The sequence below is a fragment of the Anoplopoma fimbria genome, chromosome 13, assembly GCF_027596085.1.
Source record: "Anoplopoma fimbria isolate UVic2021 breed Golden Eagle Sablefish chromosome 13, Afim_UVic_2022, whole genome shotgun sequence".
NCBI classification, from domain to species: Eukaryota; Metazoa; Chordata; class Actinopteri; order Perciformes; family Anoplopomatidae; genus Anoplopoma; species Anoplopoma fimbria.
In genome coordinates, this window is record NC_072461.1 from 5,415,442 (window position 1) to 5,432,463 (window position 17,022).

The following is a 17,022-nucleotide window of genomic DNA, read 5'->3' on the forward strand; positions in this document are numbered from 1 at the left end:
AACTAAATATAATGAGTTTATTTAAAGCCTTAAATGTGGGCCAAGTGGGGGAGAGAATCCACTTCACCCTAAACGTCATCAAACTACACAAATATCCTTATTCAGACGTGCCATTAAAGGTCAAAGGAAGTATGATGTTGTATATATATTTTTTTTTTTTTTTTTTTTTTTTTTTTTTATGATATTAAAGTACAAAAAAAAAAAAAAAAAAAAAAAAAGAGAGAAGAAGGCAGTGAATGAGAGAGGTAGAAACAGAGAGTCTGGTACGGTAGCCAGAGGGCGGTGGCATTTCTGTCTCTCTGCGTAAACGGAGCGAGTGGAAGCAGGAGAGAGAGAACGAACGGAGAGGAAGAGCAGAGCTTAGTGGCGAGGCAGCAGAGTGAAGGGACTCCTCCACCTCTCTCTCCACCTCTCTCTCCACCTCTCTCTCCCCACAGCCGAGACGGACCACAGGCGATACACTCACACACCTTTTGGGTTTTTTTTTGGACTCGTTTGATTAATCAGCAGACCCTGAGGTGGACTGAGGTGGACTGAGGGAGGGGTCCTCATTTCCCCCCCACCGCGGACCGAGGAGTTGTGCGCGTGTGTGTTTATGTGTTTTACGCGTTGCTTGCAATGGGGAAAAGTGGACAGAGAAGTGGAATAGGACACGGGGGTTGCAGCTTGGTGAGGATGTGCACCACGCCGGGGATCCTGCTCCTCCTGGTGCTCGTACACAGAGGAGTCGCCCAAGGTAAGGCTGGAGGGCTCCTCTTCTTCTTCTTCTTCTTCTTCTTTATTTAATACACTTTAATTGCTTCAGATGGAAGAGGAGGGATGCCTGTTAGCAGGAACAAGCTCCTGCCCAGGGAGGGTTTACTTTTTGTTGTTGTTGTTGTTGTTGTTGTTGTTGTTGTATTTCCATTTAAATTGAGCCGGTGCTGATGAGGGGATGCTTTACGGTCAGCGTCTTGAGGTGTAACCCATGAATATGTGCTCATTCCCCGCCTGCGTGCAGTGCGCGGTGCCGACTGGAAGGCAAAAAAAACTCGCAGCCCACGTTTCCCCTGCGAGGACCGACTAATAATCAAACGAATTAAGGACGATAGGAACATGTAGGCACCTGATAAATGATGGTTTTCGACAACATCAATATGAATGTGACTGTAAAAAAAATAAAAAAAAAAAAAAAATACGCCAGAAGTCGCTGTCGGAATCGAACAGTGCAGTGATTTGTTTTGGTCGGGACCGTGGATGGTTACATTAAAGGTGATAAACTGTGGAGGACGGGACTTGGACTCCACGATTAGCCGACTAATGTGTCCCTGCCTCCGCGGTACGGAGGCGACGCTTCGCTGCCCGGATTGGAAAATTGATCTGAAGTCACAAACACTCAACCAGCCGCCAGAAAGCGTATATATTGAGGCAATTATACGCTGCAAACCCTCACAACAGAACCGGGGAGTCCTCAGAAGAAACGTGCTGCAGTGGGAAGATGAAATGCCACATCGACGCACCACCATTAAGCTTATAACGAGAATCCCCACATCAGTGTTTAAAATACGAGACTGGTTCAAACGATCAGGTGTTGTTTATTAGAAATACAATTTGGTAATAGCAGGTATATTAAAGTAATATGTTCTGAAGAGTGACGTGCAGCCAAACAGTGGAGGACTGAAGCCTGAATAACAAGCCGAACTTTAGACCCTAAATATTTGATTTTCCTTTTAGAGCTCTGTGAGAGCTACGATCTCTCTCTCTCTCTCTCTCTCTCTCTCTCTCTCTCTCTCTCTCTCTCTCTCTCTCTCTCTCTCTCTCAGTGACTTCCTTAGGTAGAACTTGTGCCATGTAAACGTTCATCCAACACACATTAGTGTCTAACCCTCTGTTGTTTTACCAAATTGCTTAATTCACCACTTTTCCCCCCTGCACGGCCTCAGTAACCTCAGAGGTCTGACCTCATAACAGGCACTCATGGTGGGTGTCATCCCCTATTAATGTCTACAAGTATAATATTCTAATATCCTATTAGGAGTCTGTGTTGCTTTAATCTTTAACTAATATTCCTTCTGAAAGCCTCTCATGGGATACAGTAGGTTGACTAATCCACACCACAATGCAGTCAGTAAATCGGTATCAACAGTACTGATCGACCCGATGTTTTTGTGCTGAATTTGGGCAGTAATTGGACATGATGTTGCTTGCCACCTTTCTCTCGTTGCCCAGGGGAACAACATTTCAACAACACCCACCAATATTCATTATGACCGTTCTCTATAGGTTTACTGTTAAATCAATAAATTGCAATTTAGGGACACGATTTGAGTAGGCTTTCACCGGCCTCCGATAAATTGCTGCTTGGCACTCAATTTGACTTTGGTAGAAAGAAATCGTATAATTGGAAACTAAAACTGTTGTAGCTTTTTCAGACAAATGAAACTCCTCAATCTTGTACCCTCCACTTGCTCCTGCTTTTTTAAAAGTTTTTATTTCTGTTCTTCTCTTAGTTTTGGCTTGTCTGTTTTGTTCCTGTTTGTTATTTCTCTCTTCCTTCCAACTTGACTCATGTGTCTGGAGTTGGTTCTTTGTGTCTGAGAGTCACTCCATTAGTTGTTCTAGTGAATGGGGGAAAACACACAAACACCAAACTCTGTGTGTGTGTGTGTGTGTGTGTGTGTGTGTGTGTGTGTGTGTGTGTGTGTGTGTGTGTGTGTGTGGGGTGTGGGGGGGGGTGTTATGCTCTGTGTACATAGCTAATCCCCTCTGTGCATCAGTGCTGGATTCAATTCCAACTCTATTCAGGTAGCGATTTTACCTCAAATAACAAACTGTGCTTCTGTGGGCATTTTGTCTTTAGGTGGAAAAACAAATAGTTGTTTTTAACCAAATGATTCTGCTCTTTAGTTCTGCTCATGCGTCATCGGGTGTCTTATGGCCAGTCGTTGCCTCCAGTTTAACGCTGCTGTGGAGTATGTGGTTTGGTGTGGTTTAATAGCTGAGTTTGTTATTGAGGTCGTTAGTAGTGATTTTCATGGCAATTCTGTTTGATGCTGGCAGTACTGTGGATACAAATATAATTTTGATGAAAGATCATCCAAATATTCAACATTTTCAGATGTAAAAAAAAAAAAAAAAAAAAAAAAAAAAAAAAGAAGCATTTTGGGAACGGTAGTTAATCTACTTATTTTTTTTTTAGCACTTTGACATTCAATCTGGCATGTAGACATCGTTCTTCTAGCTTTGCAGTGCTATAGAAACTGTGGTACACATTGAAAATGCCTCTAGTACGCTGACGCACACTTGAGTGCACACAGACATGAGCCCTTACAACGAGAAGAGGGTGCGTGGTTGATATCCTCTAATGCCAGCTTGAGTGCATGTGTCCGACTTCCAACCAAGGCCCACCCTCAAGCCTCTGGGCCTATTAAAAAGCCATTAGCTGAGCCCCCTTACATTTGATCTGGAATGAACGGGTGTCAACGTCACTCGACAAAGTCTGAAAAGTCCCCTTGTTTATTATGATGACTAAACTGCATTGTAGCCATGTTCTAAAATTCAGCTGCTAAACAGTGTTCCTCTCAAACATTTGCTGTGTTTTTGCGATTTTGGTTTGGCTGTTGGCTTCTAGTTACACATGCTCGCATTTCTGTGGCATGTGTGTTTCAGCTCAGAAACACATTTCTTTAGAGTTAACAGAACTGTTTATTCTAGGTACCCTTTTCTCACTTAGTAGGTGTATTTGTGTGAATCCGGTGGTGCAGAGTTGTGTAGCTGAACTGATAGTGCTCACATGAGGAGTGTGTGTGTTTATTATCTTGGCAGCTTAGGGTTGTTCCCAGAACTCCTGTGGTGAGTGTGTGTGTGTTTCTCTGCACACATGTGTGACAGAAAAGTCTATACGTGGGAGATTGTGTGATTTTGTACATGTGTGTGTCAACTTGGCATCATAACGCTGTTCCAGCAGAGCTCACATGGTATTCTCTTGCGTGTGTGTGTCTGTGTGCGTGCGTGCATGCTCTTGGCATTATGATATTGCCAGAGCTCCCATGCTGTCTCCCATTATGCTCTGATCCTGTCCCATGGTGCACTGCAGCCATCCAGGGTTCAGTGCTTGTGGGGGGACGACTGGGTATTACTAAACAGGCCAATTTGATTGGCAGCGCTACTCCAGCGAGCGCAATGCGATTGGCTGAGCAGGATTTATCTGGTAAATTTTCTGGACCAGGGCAAGCGAGGGAGAGATAGAAGGAGTGAGAGAGGGGAAGGATGAATGGATGAGGAAGGGAGAGATCTCTCTGGGTGGTTTGTACCAGCTTTGATCACTCCACTAGGACTTGACAAGCTGACTGACTGATACACACACACACACACACACACACACACACACACACACACACACACACACACACACACACACACACACACACACACACACACACACACACAGAACACACAGCAAGATATTTCTGTAGTCAAACAATGCAGCATTCTGTCTGCATTCTCTGGGAGTGAGTTTGGGAGCGTATAGTGCGTGCGTGTTTGTGTGTGTTTGTGTGTGTGTGTGCTCGGCCAGGCGTTCACAGGAGTGTGTGAAAGGAAGTCTTTGACTGTGTCTGGGGTTGTTTTGTATAGAAGACCCTCCTGCTGCTAGCAGCAGCCTAGTGATGGCAGATTTCCCGCTCCCTCTTTACCTTCCTTTATTTAAAATTTATTTTAAAATTTATGTTCACTCATCTTTACATCTTATAAGCTCTATACTTTAAGTTTGAGCAGTGATTATACGTTTTGCCGCCCACATTTCCTCTATCTCTATCCTCCAGTCCACATCTTCTGTGAGCTGCTGAATGGTTTATACTGACATTTTTTCTCTCTCTCCTTGCCTGTGGCCTTGTACGCTCATCCATTCACTCAGTAGATTTAATGTTGGACTTTAAAATGCTGGATCTTCTGTATCCAACAACATTTGTGTGCATATTATATACACGGTTTACTTGGAACACATAGCAATTACAGCTGTGCCTATTTCAAGAATCAAGAGCCGGAACGTTTGCTGTTTGGGAAGCGGCAGGGAATTTTTTTGCAGGCATGTTTTTCTTTGAGGAAAGCAGAGATGAAATCCGATTTAGAAGGAGCAAGTGTGGTTTTCAAAAAGCTGTGTCGACAAAGTGCGTCACACCGCTTGCACCATTTACTATCTCTCACTCTCTGCAGGGGAAAACCCAGGATGTAACATAAGAATGCTTCCTTCTATGTGTGTGTTTGTGTGTGCATTTGTGTCTGTGAGCGTGCATGTTTACCAGAGAGTCGGGCTGAGCCAGAGAGAAGAGGAGAAAAAGCAAAGGAGAAGCTAAATGCTCTGAAACTGATTCCCAGCGTCTCCTGCTGTTAGGCCTAATTCCTTCTAGAGTTTCATGTAAAGATCTGGAATTATGAATTTTTCATGGCCTGTGAAACCTAAGGCCTCATTTGGGGCTCTCATTTCCAGGCTTTTTGTTTCAGTTAGTTGTGCGTGTGGGGCGGGTGAACGCCGTTTGTACCCAATCAATGGCCTACTATATAGTTCCCACTGGTCCCATGCAGTCCTTCGCTGGAAAAAAAACCCCAACCTATTTAGTGTTTTTAACCACAGATTTAGATTAATTCTTTCTTCATTATCTTTCAAGTCATACTGTTAAACCACACTGCAAGATAAAAACACAATGGAATAGTGTAGTTAATGAGCGGCTTGATCATAATTATAGGAAGGAATTCACATCATCGTGGAGTAGCTAGTTCACATAAAAATCAGAGATGAATTCTCTTGTCATTTATTCAGCCTACAGCCGGGAGAAACAGGGCGTCTTTGATTCCCATAATAAACAGTTGGACCAGGCCAAAGATTTTTGTACTGTTGTCCATCGTCTCCGTTTCCTTTTTCCTGTCATTTGTCCCCATTTCTCTCCCTCTCTCTGTCCCGCTTTCTCTCCTTCCCATCTGCTACCTCTGACATTCTGTTCGCCTCTCTCACTTTTAGCCCCCTTTTTTTATTATTCTCTTCTTCTGCTACTGTCTCTCACCACTCCGTCCCTTTTCTCTAGTTAGATTTACACTGCTTAATTAGAGTGCGGCCCAAACAGTGGACATATTGTTGTGCATCTCAACGGGGCCCACAACCAGCTGGAAATGTGTGTGTGTGTTAGGTCACCGGAACATGGTGGAAACTTATCAGTCACACACACACATTTATCCAATACAGATAGAAGGAAAGAAAAATGGAAGGGAAGGAGACAGGTATAGAAATGGAGCTTCACACCATGCCAGCTGCTCTCCATTGAAATCTCACCCCGTGTCTCTTTTTCTGTAAGGCCTTGCCTCGATCCACAGCCGGCAGCTTAGGCTTTTCATGGTCTATATATTCTTTTTATTTGATACCGTAAAACCCTACAGTAAATAGCCCGGGCTGGTTTACTTGCTTCAAAACACAATGTACAACACACTGTGCTCATTGAAGACAAGCGATTACCGGAGAAAGTATTTTTTTATTTTTTTTTTTTTTTTTTATTTTTTTTATTCCTTTCTTTGTGTGAAGAAACCAACTTCTGCTTCTTCAGCTTAATCCCCCTGCTTCTTCCTGTGTCTGTCTCTGACACTTTGGTTGGATTCATGCCAAAGGACCAATCTGCTGCGTCTCCAGATTTTTTGCTCATGGCACTCGCATTAAAGACGGGCTGCAGATTTGGTGATGTATGGGTCATTTTTGAATTATATTCACAGATTGCTGTAGTGCTAAACCTTTATGAGCCATGACACTGCACAGGTGTCACTCCTTAAAGACACACAAATGCAAAAAACAAACATTTCCGAGTGTGTGCGCTCCGTTTAAAAAGAACAATTCCTCGAGTGCAGACACACGACCAGCAGATGGGTGATTTGGCTGAGTGCTGTGTTTGTGTGAGCAAGAGAGTCTTATTTGTGTCATCATGAATATATAATTAATCTGCCATTGACAAAAGACGACGTGCCGCAGCAGGGGGTCCACAAGGCTGAGACCCCGGCTCCTTTTTGTTTCCACTGAAAGCTTGTTATGGGCATTGTCCTGTTTTGAGAGAGTGAGAAAAACAGAAAGAGGAAAAAAAAGAAAGGATGCATAAGTTTAAGATAAGGTCTTAAAAGGAATGGAGAGAGTGAAATAGAATGAAGTTAGAGACGAAAAATAAATAAAGATGTCTTTATTTTTTTGGTTGAGAATTTGACATTCACGCTCCTTTCTGATTGGAAACAAAGCTGCACTGTAAAAGCCTATTCAGCTCCTGGTTGAGAGAGGATTGGGGAGACGAGGAGGAGAAGGAGGGAGCGAGGGGCGCGAGTGAGCATGCGGGCTGAGCATCGTTGGGAAGCCGTCTGAAGGATTAGTCTTTCTCTTCTTCGTATCTTTCCCCACTACAATTTCTTCTTCCTTTGTAACTCTTTTTTTCTCTCCCACTCTCCTTACCACATCTCCCTCTTTTTTACTGTAGCCCTTTTTCCTCTCCTTCACTCTTTCTTGCTCCTTCAGTTCAACGCCTCCCTCCCTCCCCTCCAACAGTAACTCTTTTCTTTTCCCCCCCTCTCTCTCTGTTTCTCTCTCTCTTTGTGCCAAAACTGTCTGGTAATCTAGTAGTCCATCTGAAGGAATACGCATAAACCTGAAACCATAATTACTATAATCACCACTGTAACTTTTTACCTCCTAGGCTTAAGTCTCCACTTTTCACACGTGCGTGCACACACACGCACACGCAAACACACACACACACACGTTTTGCCTGTTTTGAAAGAGCACATTGTAATTCCGTAGGATGCCGTGAAAAAGGGGGATTTAGCATGTCTTGTAAAAAGGTTTTCGGTTGCCTGTTCTCCTGCTGTAGACATGATGTAATTTACTGTTGTGTACCTTGTGTAGGCTTAGCAAAACAAGGGACTAACACATACACAAACACACAGGCCGGCAAGAATGTACAAAATCGACAGAAACGTTGTTACATTCAGTTTGAGTTTATAGTGTATGATCGGTACAAAAGCGCACACACACAAACACACTGTGTTGTATAGACTTGCATATGGTACAAGTCGATTCACTTATTTTGGCTCCACACCGGCTGTAATAAGGAACCCAGTATATTTTTCTCCGCGGGTGACAAGATTACGTGTAAGCAGTTTGCTTTGATTCATTTGAGCACAGCATTCTAAGTGGCTAATGAATATGGGCAGTACTTTGCTGAGAAGGCATGTTTGTGTGTCCGTTGTGTGGATGTGTGTGGATGAAATATCACATTGTTATTTCCCAGAATTATCCATGCACACAGCGCTTTTTTTTTCTCTCCTCCTCCTCCTCCCCCAGAGGAGCACAGGTAGGAAGGCACTGTAGGTGGAGAGAGGAGAGAAAGCAGAGAGAATAATGACGCTCCACTGTAAAAATCTTGCTTCCAGAAATCTTTTGTTCTACGGGAGAAAAGAGATGATATAGGGGAGAAGAGGCAGGGAATCAGAAGAGCCAGGCAGAGGCAATGCTAAAACGAGTGGGAGGGAGATAGATATGGTGACTTGGATATGGGGACATCAAGCGCGAGGCGAGATAGGGAAAGACTGCGGGGTTGGTAATTAATCACAGAGAGGGCAGAGATTTGATAAAACACAGCAGTGAAAAAGGATGACTGAATATTTCACTTCCCTTTAATGTACAGTCATACAGAGGCCTTGGCGTTTGCATCATCCTTGTTTGGCCTCTAGAGGTCAGAGGCAATGGGATAATAATAATTAAGCCTTTATTAGTCCCACAATGGGGAAAATTATTTCTCTGCATTTAACCCATCCGGAGGAGCAGTGGGCTGCAATGAAAGGGAGTTGGGGTTAGGTGTCTTGCTCAAGGACACCTCGGCATGTTGCCGGTAGAGGGGTTTGAACCACCAACCTTGTGGTTACGGGACAAGCGCTCTACCTCATGTGCCACAGCCGCACTGGCTTGATCTAAATAAGCAGATTATGTCCGGAAGGGCAAGTTGTAAGTGTTTATTGGTCGGATAATGAGGATGAAATGCAACCATGTCAACAATGTGAACATCGCAGAGGAACCAAGCTGAGCTGTTTTTCAAATCCAGATGCATACAGTAGCTGTGAGCTGCAGTGCTGATTTCTAGGATTAATTGTGTGTGTGTGTGTGTCTGTGGTGGAGAAAAACATTCAGAAGCGCCTCTTTTACTCTTTTTATAATGTGCGTGCCTGCCCAAGGCTAAGTGCTAAAACTAAACTGTTTAAAACTGTAAAGTCTGCTTAACTTTGCTCAATGAGGAGAGCTACTTCCGGACTAAAGACAAGAGTCTTTATATTGAAACAAAAAGAGTTAGCTCTCCTTGGTTTGCGACTCAGTGGGATAAGAAGTCTGAAGAAAGTTTGGTCCATGGTAGAAGCTACCAGTTGTATAGAAGGTTTTTTATTGTGCTTGATGAAACATGGAACAGCCTGTTGTCTGTTGGTTTAGTTGCCTTTGTTTCCGTATGAAAAGAGAGAGTGAATTTATTCATAACTTGTTGCCAAAGTCGGACTGGACAGATTAGATTAGATTGTTTTTCTTGCAGATTCTACTTCTGCATCACCATGGTGTGCGCTTCATGCCTTGTGGTTTATTGCATGCTTTTGAATGTCTTTGTTTGGTGTGCAGAGCTTGTTGTGCAGGTTTTCCTATTGGGAAATCACTTGAATATTGAGAGGAATAAGGAAGGTGCAATATGAATAAAAACATGACTGGTCACTCTGGTATTGGTATCATATAGAAGGGAAATGCACACATATTTTGAGCACTTCAATTTTGAACCCTACTTCATGCGCACAACAGATTCTTCAAAACACATTATATATATATATATATATATATATATATGGATATAAGACTAAAATGTATATATCCATTTGTTAATATATCAAGACACTAAAGGCCTTTTTATTCAGTGGCTTAAAAAATCCAGAGACTCAACTGGTTGCCACCAACTTTAATAAGCACTGAGTCAGCTGCTGGTGCAGATAATCAGATATTACTTTTGGGGGAAAGGCTGTTTCCAAAGAGGCTTAAACTAAATGGGGTGATGATGAGGTCAATGGATTAAAGCTTAAAAGTTGTTTTGAATGATTGGGAGATTTAAGATCTTCTCTCCACCAACCTTTGAGTAAAAGTCATGTTATATTACGGGTGCTCCACATTGTGACTCAGCAGTGCAGCTATTAAAGTACAGACCTACTGACTTGTTTTGTGCAGTTGTTTCAGATAGGCTTTGCTTTGTTTTCATTGATTCTCTCCCACACATACTTTGTGTGTGTGTGTTCAAGTACACATGACTTGTGTGTGCTAACTTGTTAGCTGTGCTCCTCTGATCTGAGCCCTCTGGCTCTCCCGGCTGCATTGTTTTACAACATTTATTGATGTTTATTGGAAATACACCTTTGGATTGAGCCTAAAAAAATCTCTCTCTTTCACTCTATGTTACTCCCGCTGCTTGGTGTCTTTTAAATTCCCATCCTCATGGATTCCTGTAAGGCTTAAGGCTTGTACAGTAGTAGTCTTGAATCTCACTGCTTTTTTTTTTTCGCGTTCAAAGTTAATTGTAGCTCATTATGCAGTTTCTTGTAGGAGGTCAGTGGAATTTAAAACTCTTTTTCATATGACAGCCCTGTATTATGAAGTGACACTTTGATTCTTATATTATGGTGACCATTAATGCTCAAAAGGACGATGGCTTTTGATTAAATCTTGTGTGTATGTGTGATATGACGTAGTATAAAACAATCCACCATGCTGTTATTTATTGTCTTGGAATGATTGGTTTTCAGATCTGAGATGAACATGGTGAGATGAAGGGATGACATAATGACACTGGTTCGTTCCTCACTAATAAATAATATCTAACAATTTTCCTTTGATATTTTTGTTTAAACTACAGTACTCTTGAGGTGTCCCATCATTATCTGTGTTTTGGGAAGATGGAGATTGCTGCTCCCTGCTGTGATCTGACAGCTGATGAAATCTAGATGCAATTTAACATGGAAGTTGCACACACACATGCTTGATGTTGGAAAAGTTTCACAATGGCATGTCATGAAACGATAAAAAAACGAGGAGCTAAATTTCCAAGATATGTCCGAAACAGACATTTCCTCCTTTCAAATGTTATCCATATGTTTATAATTCTTCATTCTTTTGTAAGTACCACGAGTAAAAACAAGACTAAGAAATGCAACAACTGTGACCGATTCGTGGTCTTTTACCCGATTAATTTACAGTGCTACTTTGATGTTGTAAACAACTTAGTCATAATGAGGAGCTGGGTTTTTTTCATTCTGTCTGCAGCAGCACTGCTTTTAATCAGGACATATTGTTTTCCCAGCATCATTTAGCTCTAATGAATGCATTTTATTTATTTTTGTAGGGGTTGTTACAACATCAGATAGCTCTTTATCTTGCACTTGTTAAACTAACTTGTAATCTTTAGAAAACAAGTTGGTAATAACAAGTATGAGTAGCCTTTTTTTTAAACCAAGGATTGCTGGTTTGGATGATAGTCACTTTCCCTAATGATGGGAATGAACGCCCACTGCAGATGATTAAATCCAAATTAAAAGTATTGTAGTCAAGAACTTGACTAGTGAGCACATTTTACATAATAACAGAATTTACTTTACCCGTCCAATCATTACATTTGGGCCAAATGAAAAGATTGGATGGGCTTATTACAGTCCTGCAACAGCCACAGATACCGGATTGTTTGTCTTTTATTATCAGAGCTTTTGATTAATTGATTGCTGTCAGGTTTAATGAGAAGTTTAACAAAAAGTTCAAATATGTTTTTGAAGAAAACTACAAACCTTGCCTTTTAAGCACTTTAAGTCTTTACTTGTCAAACTGAAAAATGGTCTGTTTTCGGATAAGGCAATTTTGTCTTGAGGAATTGTTTCTTGTTTGTGGGTGCAAGCTCTTGAGTCGTCTTGCAATTTTTGGAGCCTACACATACTTTATTTCATTCTCAGCTCACAACAAAGCCCCAGCATAGCTGTCTCTTTGCAGAAACAATAGAAAATATCTCTTCCTGATAGTCTCAGCAGTGAGGAAAGTTAATTTTGCACAACTTGCACAGCCCATGATTTAATGAAATACATCAAAAGATCACAATGAACCATAGGTGTTTCATATCTGCGGTTGTAATCCAGTACATTTCAGAGGGTTTTGGACTCAACTGTTCACCCCGACAGATATTCTTGCTTCTTTTTGTATTCCTTTTTATTTTTTTTGTTGCCATCATCATCATCTCCCCGAGGCACAGCTGGTATAGTGGTGCAGTAACGGTTTTCAGCACACAAACTGGCTCACTGTCCAATGACATGTGGCTCAATTGGCCTGCCAATACCGGGACACACACACACACACACACACACACACACACACACACACACACACACACACACACACACACACACACACACACACACACACACACACACACACACACACACACACACACTATACTAAGGGACAAGTGTCCCTGCCCTGTTGAACACTAGCATACCAGGGGTTTCAAGACATGGCAGCCACACACACACACACACACACACACACACACACACACACACACACACACACACACACACACACACACACACACACACACACACACACACACACACACACATAATGGCAGTGGATGGTTAGTTTGGCAGTTGTAGATAGACACTGGGTATCCATATGCAGTAGCTGTTGTGTTCTTGGCAGGTGTGGTATATCCTGTCACTCCCTTGGACCATGTCTGATATTTTAGCAGTTGGGAGTTTCAGAAGGGCGGGAAAAGCCACCTGTACTGTTGTAGCAATCCGTTGTCTTCAAAGTTCGATGCCTCATTATGTTTGTAACAAAATTTGTTTTTAGACATTTTTTGGGATTGTGGTTATCATAATATGGTGATATAGCTTAAATGTTGTCTTTTTCTCGCCTGACAGCGAGTTATCTGATTTTATATAAAGTTAATAGCACAGAAGACATCATACAACAGTTTTCCCAGGGTGAGTGGTACTGTACTGCTTGTGAGAAGTGAACTGAACCTCATGTAACATTGGTGAAATGCTCCTTTTAAAGGTTTTGTCTATTCTGAAAACACCAAAAGTCATCAGAAAAACTTTATTGATTCTTGGGGGGAAATTAGGTCACATTCCAGTTGTTCCTTTTTAGAATAAAAATATATTGAGAAATAGAGAAGTTTTAAGAAAAATAGAAATAAGAAATTATTAAAAATATGTTTACTACAATATATAAAGATAGAGTAAAAATATGAATTCTGAAGAATAGGATTGATGATTAAGTGTTTTAAATGCAGGACTAGTATAAATTACAATATTATTGGAAATGAACAGTATAAATACAGTATTAATGCTAGAGTAAATCAGAGTATTGCAAAGTGAAATGATTGCACACATTATAAAGATATTGTACAGTTAAGTCAGAATTGCTCAGTTTAGATATAAATAAGTAAAGGATAGTGTTCTAGCTGCTGAAAGGGGTTAAAAAAGTCCATGGGCCAGTCTATTGACTCAGTGTTTGACACTCTCAGGGAGGAGAATATTGAGATATTTGGTCAAAAATATTTTGATGTTTGAACTTGTCTGTAAGTAAAGTTAACATGTGCACTAATAATCCGACTCCTATCCTGTTTTAGATCATAATGGTGACGTTAACTTGGAATTTAGAGTGACCAAGCAGTTTATCTCAATGCTAATATTAGATGGGGAAAAAAAATGTTGCCTTGGCTTGTTTAAGTATATCCATTCTTTTTAGGGATTTATAATCAATCTTGGAATTTCACCAGCATACTGTCGAACACCATATCAGACCTGGACATCTACCTCAAATAAATTGGTTACAACTGTACCAGCTGCACACAATTTCAATTGTTGCCTGCTTGTTGAAATGTTCTTCATGACTTGTCCGATGTGGCAAGTAGCCATCTGTGAGCTATAAATTTAGCATTTTGTGCCAGTGACATCATCTGTATGGGGTTACTTTTTCTGTGAGAGACTTTCTGTGAGAGAAGGCAGAGTTATTTGACCACATCAAAAGAAGAAGAAATATCGTTTTCTCCTCATCTCTGTGCTCATCTCTGTTTCTCTTTTACACTGTCCCTCTCATCTTTCTCCACTTTGGTCTGAGTTCCTTCCTTTCTTCTTCCCTTTTCCTTCCTGTCTTCCTTCCTTCCTTCCTGTGGGAAAGGGAGATTTAAACTTTAAACAAAATACACAAGGAGGGAAACTTTGCAGAAACATTTGAAGTCTTTTTCCCCCTTCTCTGATCTGAGAAATGTCATCCACACCCAAGGAACAGTTTCAAAAGAAGCAGAAAGTAGCTGACTAAAGCCAGACAATACCCACGGCTCTCTCTAGCTCCTCCAAATCCTTGTATTGTTGCGGTGGTTATTTGTGTTGCTTCTTCCTCTGGGCCCCTCCAGGGTTTTTGTTTATCTCCGCTCAGTGCTGAGGTCTTGTCAGAAAATTAGGGCAGGGCTGCTGTTTTGGCCCCAGGTCAAGTTGTAACTCACAAAAGTTTATGTTGTAGTTCTGCACTGTTTTTTCTGTGTTCATTCGGTAGTGGAGCTGCAGGAGAGAGAACATTGCCAACCATGAAACAGAAACATTACCTGCTGAACAGGCAGCAAGTCACTGTTCTTGACTATCCTGAAATCACTTCTAGTTAGAGACCCATAAATATATAAAACCTCTTGTAGGCCGTTATGGATGTCATCATTGCTTGGCATCAGTTCACGATGTATTAACCATGACATAATGAAAATACTCCACACCATATTGCCTTTTTATGAAGATGATCGTGAATAGAAATTTGACTATTAAATTTATTTTCTGTAAATGAGCAAAAGAGAGCCTAAGCACGGCATTAACTTCAAGTGTTAGAGAGCAAATGTGTCACTCCTTTTTTTTTTTATCTCTAGCTGAAAGGCACCTATGTTGCAGGATTCAATAAGAAGCAGTCCTCCTCACTGTGCTGCTGTAGAGCTTAAGTCCTTAAAGTTACATCACTTTTGGTCTTTAGAAAAGAGGAGGGTAGATGTGTAAAATGAATTATTTACAGGGCATGGAGTTAAGATTACAAAATGCTTCAGTGTTTCAGACAGACTGGTTCCATAGGGGTTATACAGACGTTGTAGTGACCTGTGCATTAGAAAGTTTAGCTGAGGAAAATGTCAAAATCGTGATAGCTTGAATTATATCCTAAAGGGTCTGTTCATTCAAAAGGTACAAAAAAATATATTCTCCTAAGCCGCATCAAACCATTTAGAGTTTTCATTCCACAAAGAGTAATCTTTTCACTAAAATGTGAATCATTTTTCTGTTTTCACCTAAAGGTGAGCAGTGACACCCACACAGAAGAAAATATTTCCTATGAAAACTTTTCTAAATAGGGTCAATGGATTATCCAGAGTTATTAGGACATTGGACTTTGCAAAGAGATGCTTCTGTAGAATTTTCTAAATAGATTTTTTCCAACAGAATTTTAATTTACCTCAGTTGTATTTTCATTTCATGGACAGATGCTGCAGTTGCAGTCTTAGTCGCACTGTAGACGTCACAATGGTTGCAGAAGTGTTTCCTCAGGTAAATGCCACAGAGTTTCAATAGTATCGGGTCGATAGGATGGCTAATGAAAAACAAGGTAAACACTTTAAAGTTGAGACGCCTTGTGAACTTCAGTCTTTTTTTTAAAGTGGTATTTCAGGTGAGGGTTCCCCTACTTTGTCTCCAGTCGATATCTAAACAAGACCCTCTAATCTGTGGAAACAAAACCAATTGTATTCAGGTTTTGTAGACCAAGTGTTGCAACCAATTTGCCTGTAGAAAATCAATCAAGGCAGATCTACCGTTTGCCCCATGTTGGGTACGTACAATTGTTAAACACACACACACACACACACACACACACACACACACACACACACACACACACACACACACACACACACACACACACACACACACACACACACACACACACACAAACCGATGTCTCGAAGGTCTGCTTAAGTGGACATTTAATCATCGAGGACCTTTTCCTGCTGGCTGCTCCATTGAATGGGTCAGACACACAAACACACACACACACACACACACACACACACACACACACACACACACACACACACACACACACACACACACACACACACCCACCCTGTCGCGTGGCAGTGTATTGATTCTCAGTGTTGTTCTTGTGCTGTTTGTTAAGCAAGATGGTAATAATGGAGCAACATTGTTCAGTCTGTTTATTGAACTGTGACTGGACGACATTGATTGTTGTCTTCTGCTTTGGGAATGCGTGTATTTATTATACACGTGTGCGACTGTGACTTTGGGGATGAGTTTAGGTGTGGGCGTCCAGGTGTGTGTAGTTAGACTTGAGAAAGAGAAAGAGAAGGAGAAGCTTTGACAGGCAGTTAAGACTTCTTGGTTAAGCTTCTTTCACTATTTTCTTGTTTTCTCTTTTGTCAGTTTAGAGGTTGAAGCCCAGTCGAGGCTGCAGAAAATATGGAGGGAGAAAAGAGTGCAGAAGACAGCGAGGGCGTGAGAAAGAATTAGTGAGAGGTAAATAGTCACTGTGTTTGACAACACTGACAAGAGGCAGAACTTAGTGAGACGGACAACAAATAAGTGAGAATGAAGACTAGAGGTTTGATAAAACAGGGTGGGAGAGGAAAGGAGGAACAGATAAAAAGCAAGGAAAATGCAGGAAGAAAGGGGGAGAAGCTCAACGCTACATTTCAAGGCCTACTTCAACTTCAGGAGCACTATTTTAGTCATATTTCATATTTGCACTTCTTACACAGATCTATGAAAATCACTGCAGCATCACTCATATGTCTGATTCGTAAAATAGTGCTGTTATGCTAGAGCTTGAGTAAAAATTTGCCCTGATCTATACATTTCAAATGTAATTAGACTGGAGCAATTTCTTAAATATCAAACTGATTGAACATTCATTGA

General features: G+C 41.2%; 1 protein-coding gene across 1 annotated transcript in view; it reads left to right on the forward strand.

Moving 5' to 3' along the window:
• Positions 1-618: 618 nt before the first annotated feature.
• unc5ca (unc-5 netrin receptor Ca) overlaps positions 619-17,022 on the forward strand; it is a 172,286-nt gene continuing 155,882 nt past the window's right edge. Inside the window, exon 1 of the mRNA XM_054610704.1 lies at positions 619-736. Coding sequence (XP_054466679.1) covers positions 619-736 — 118 coding nt within the window. The remainder of the gene's footprint in view (positions 737-17,022) is intronic.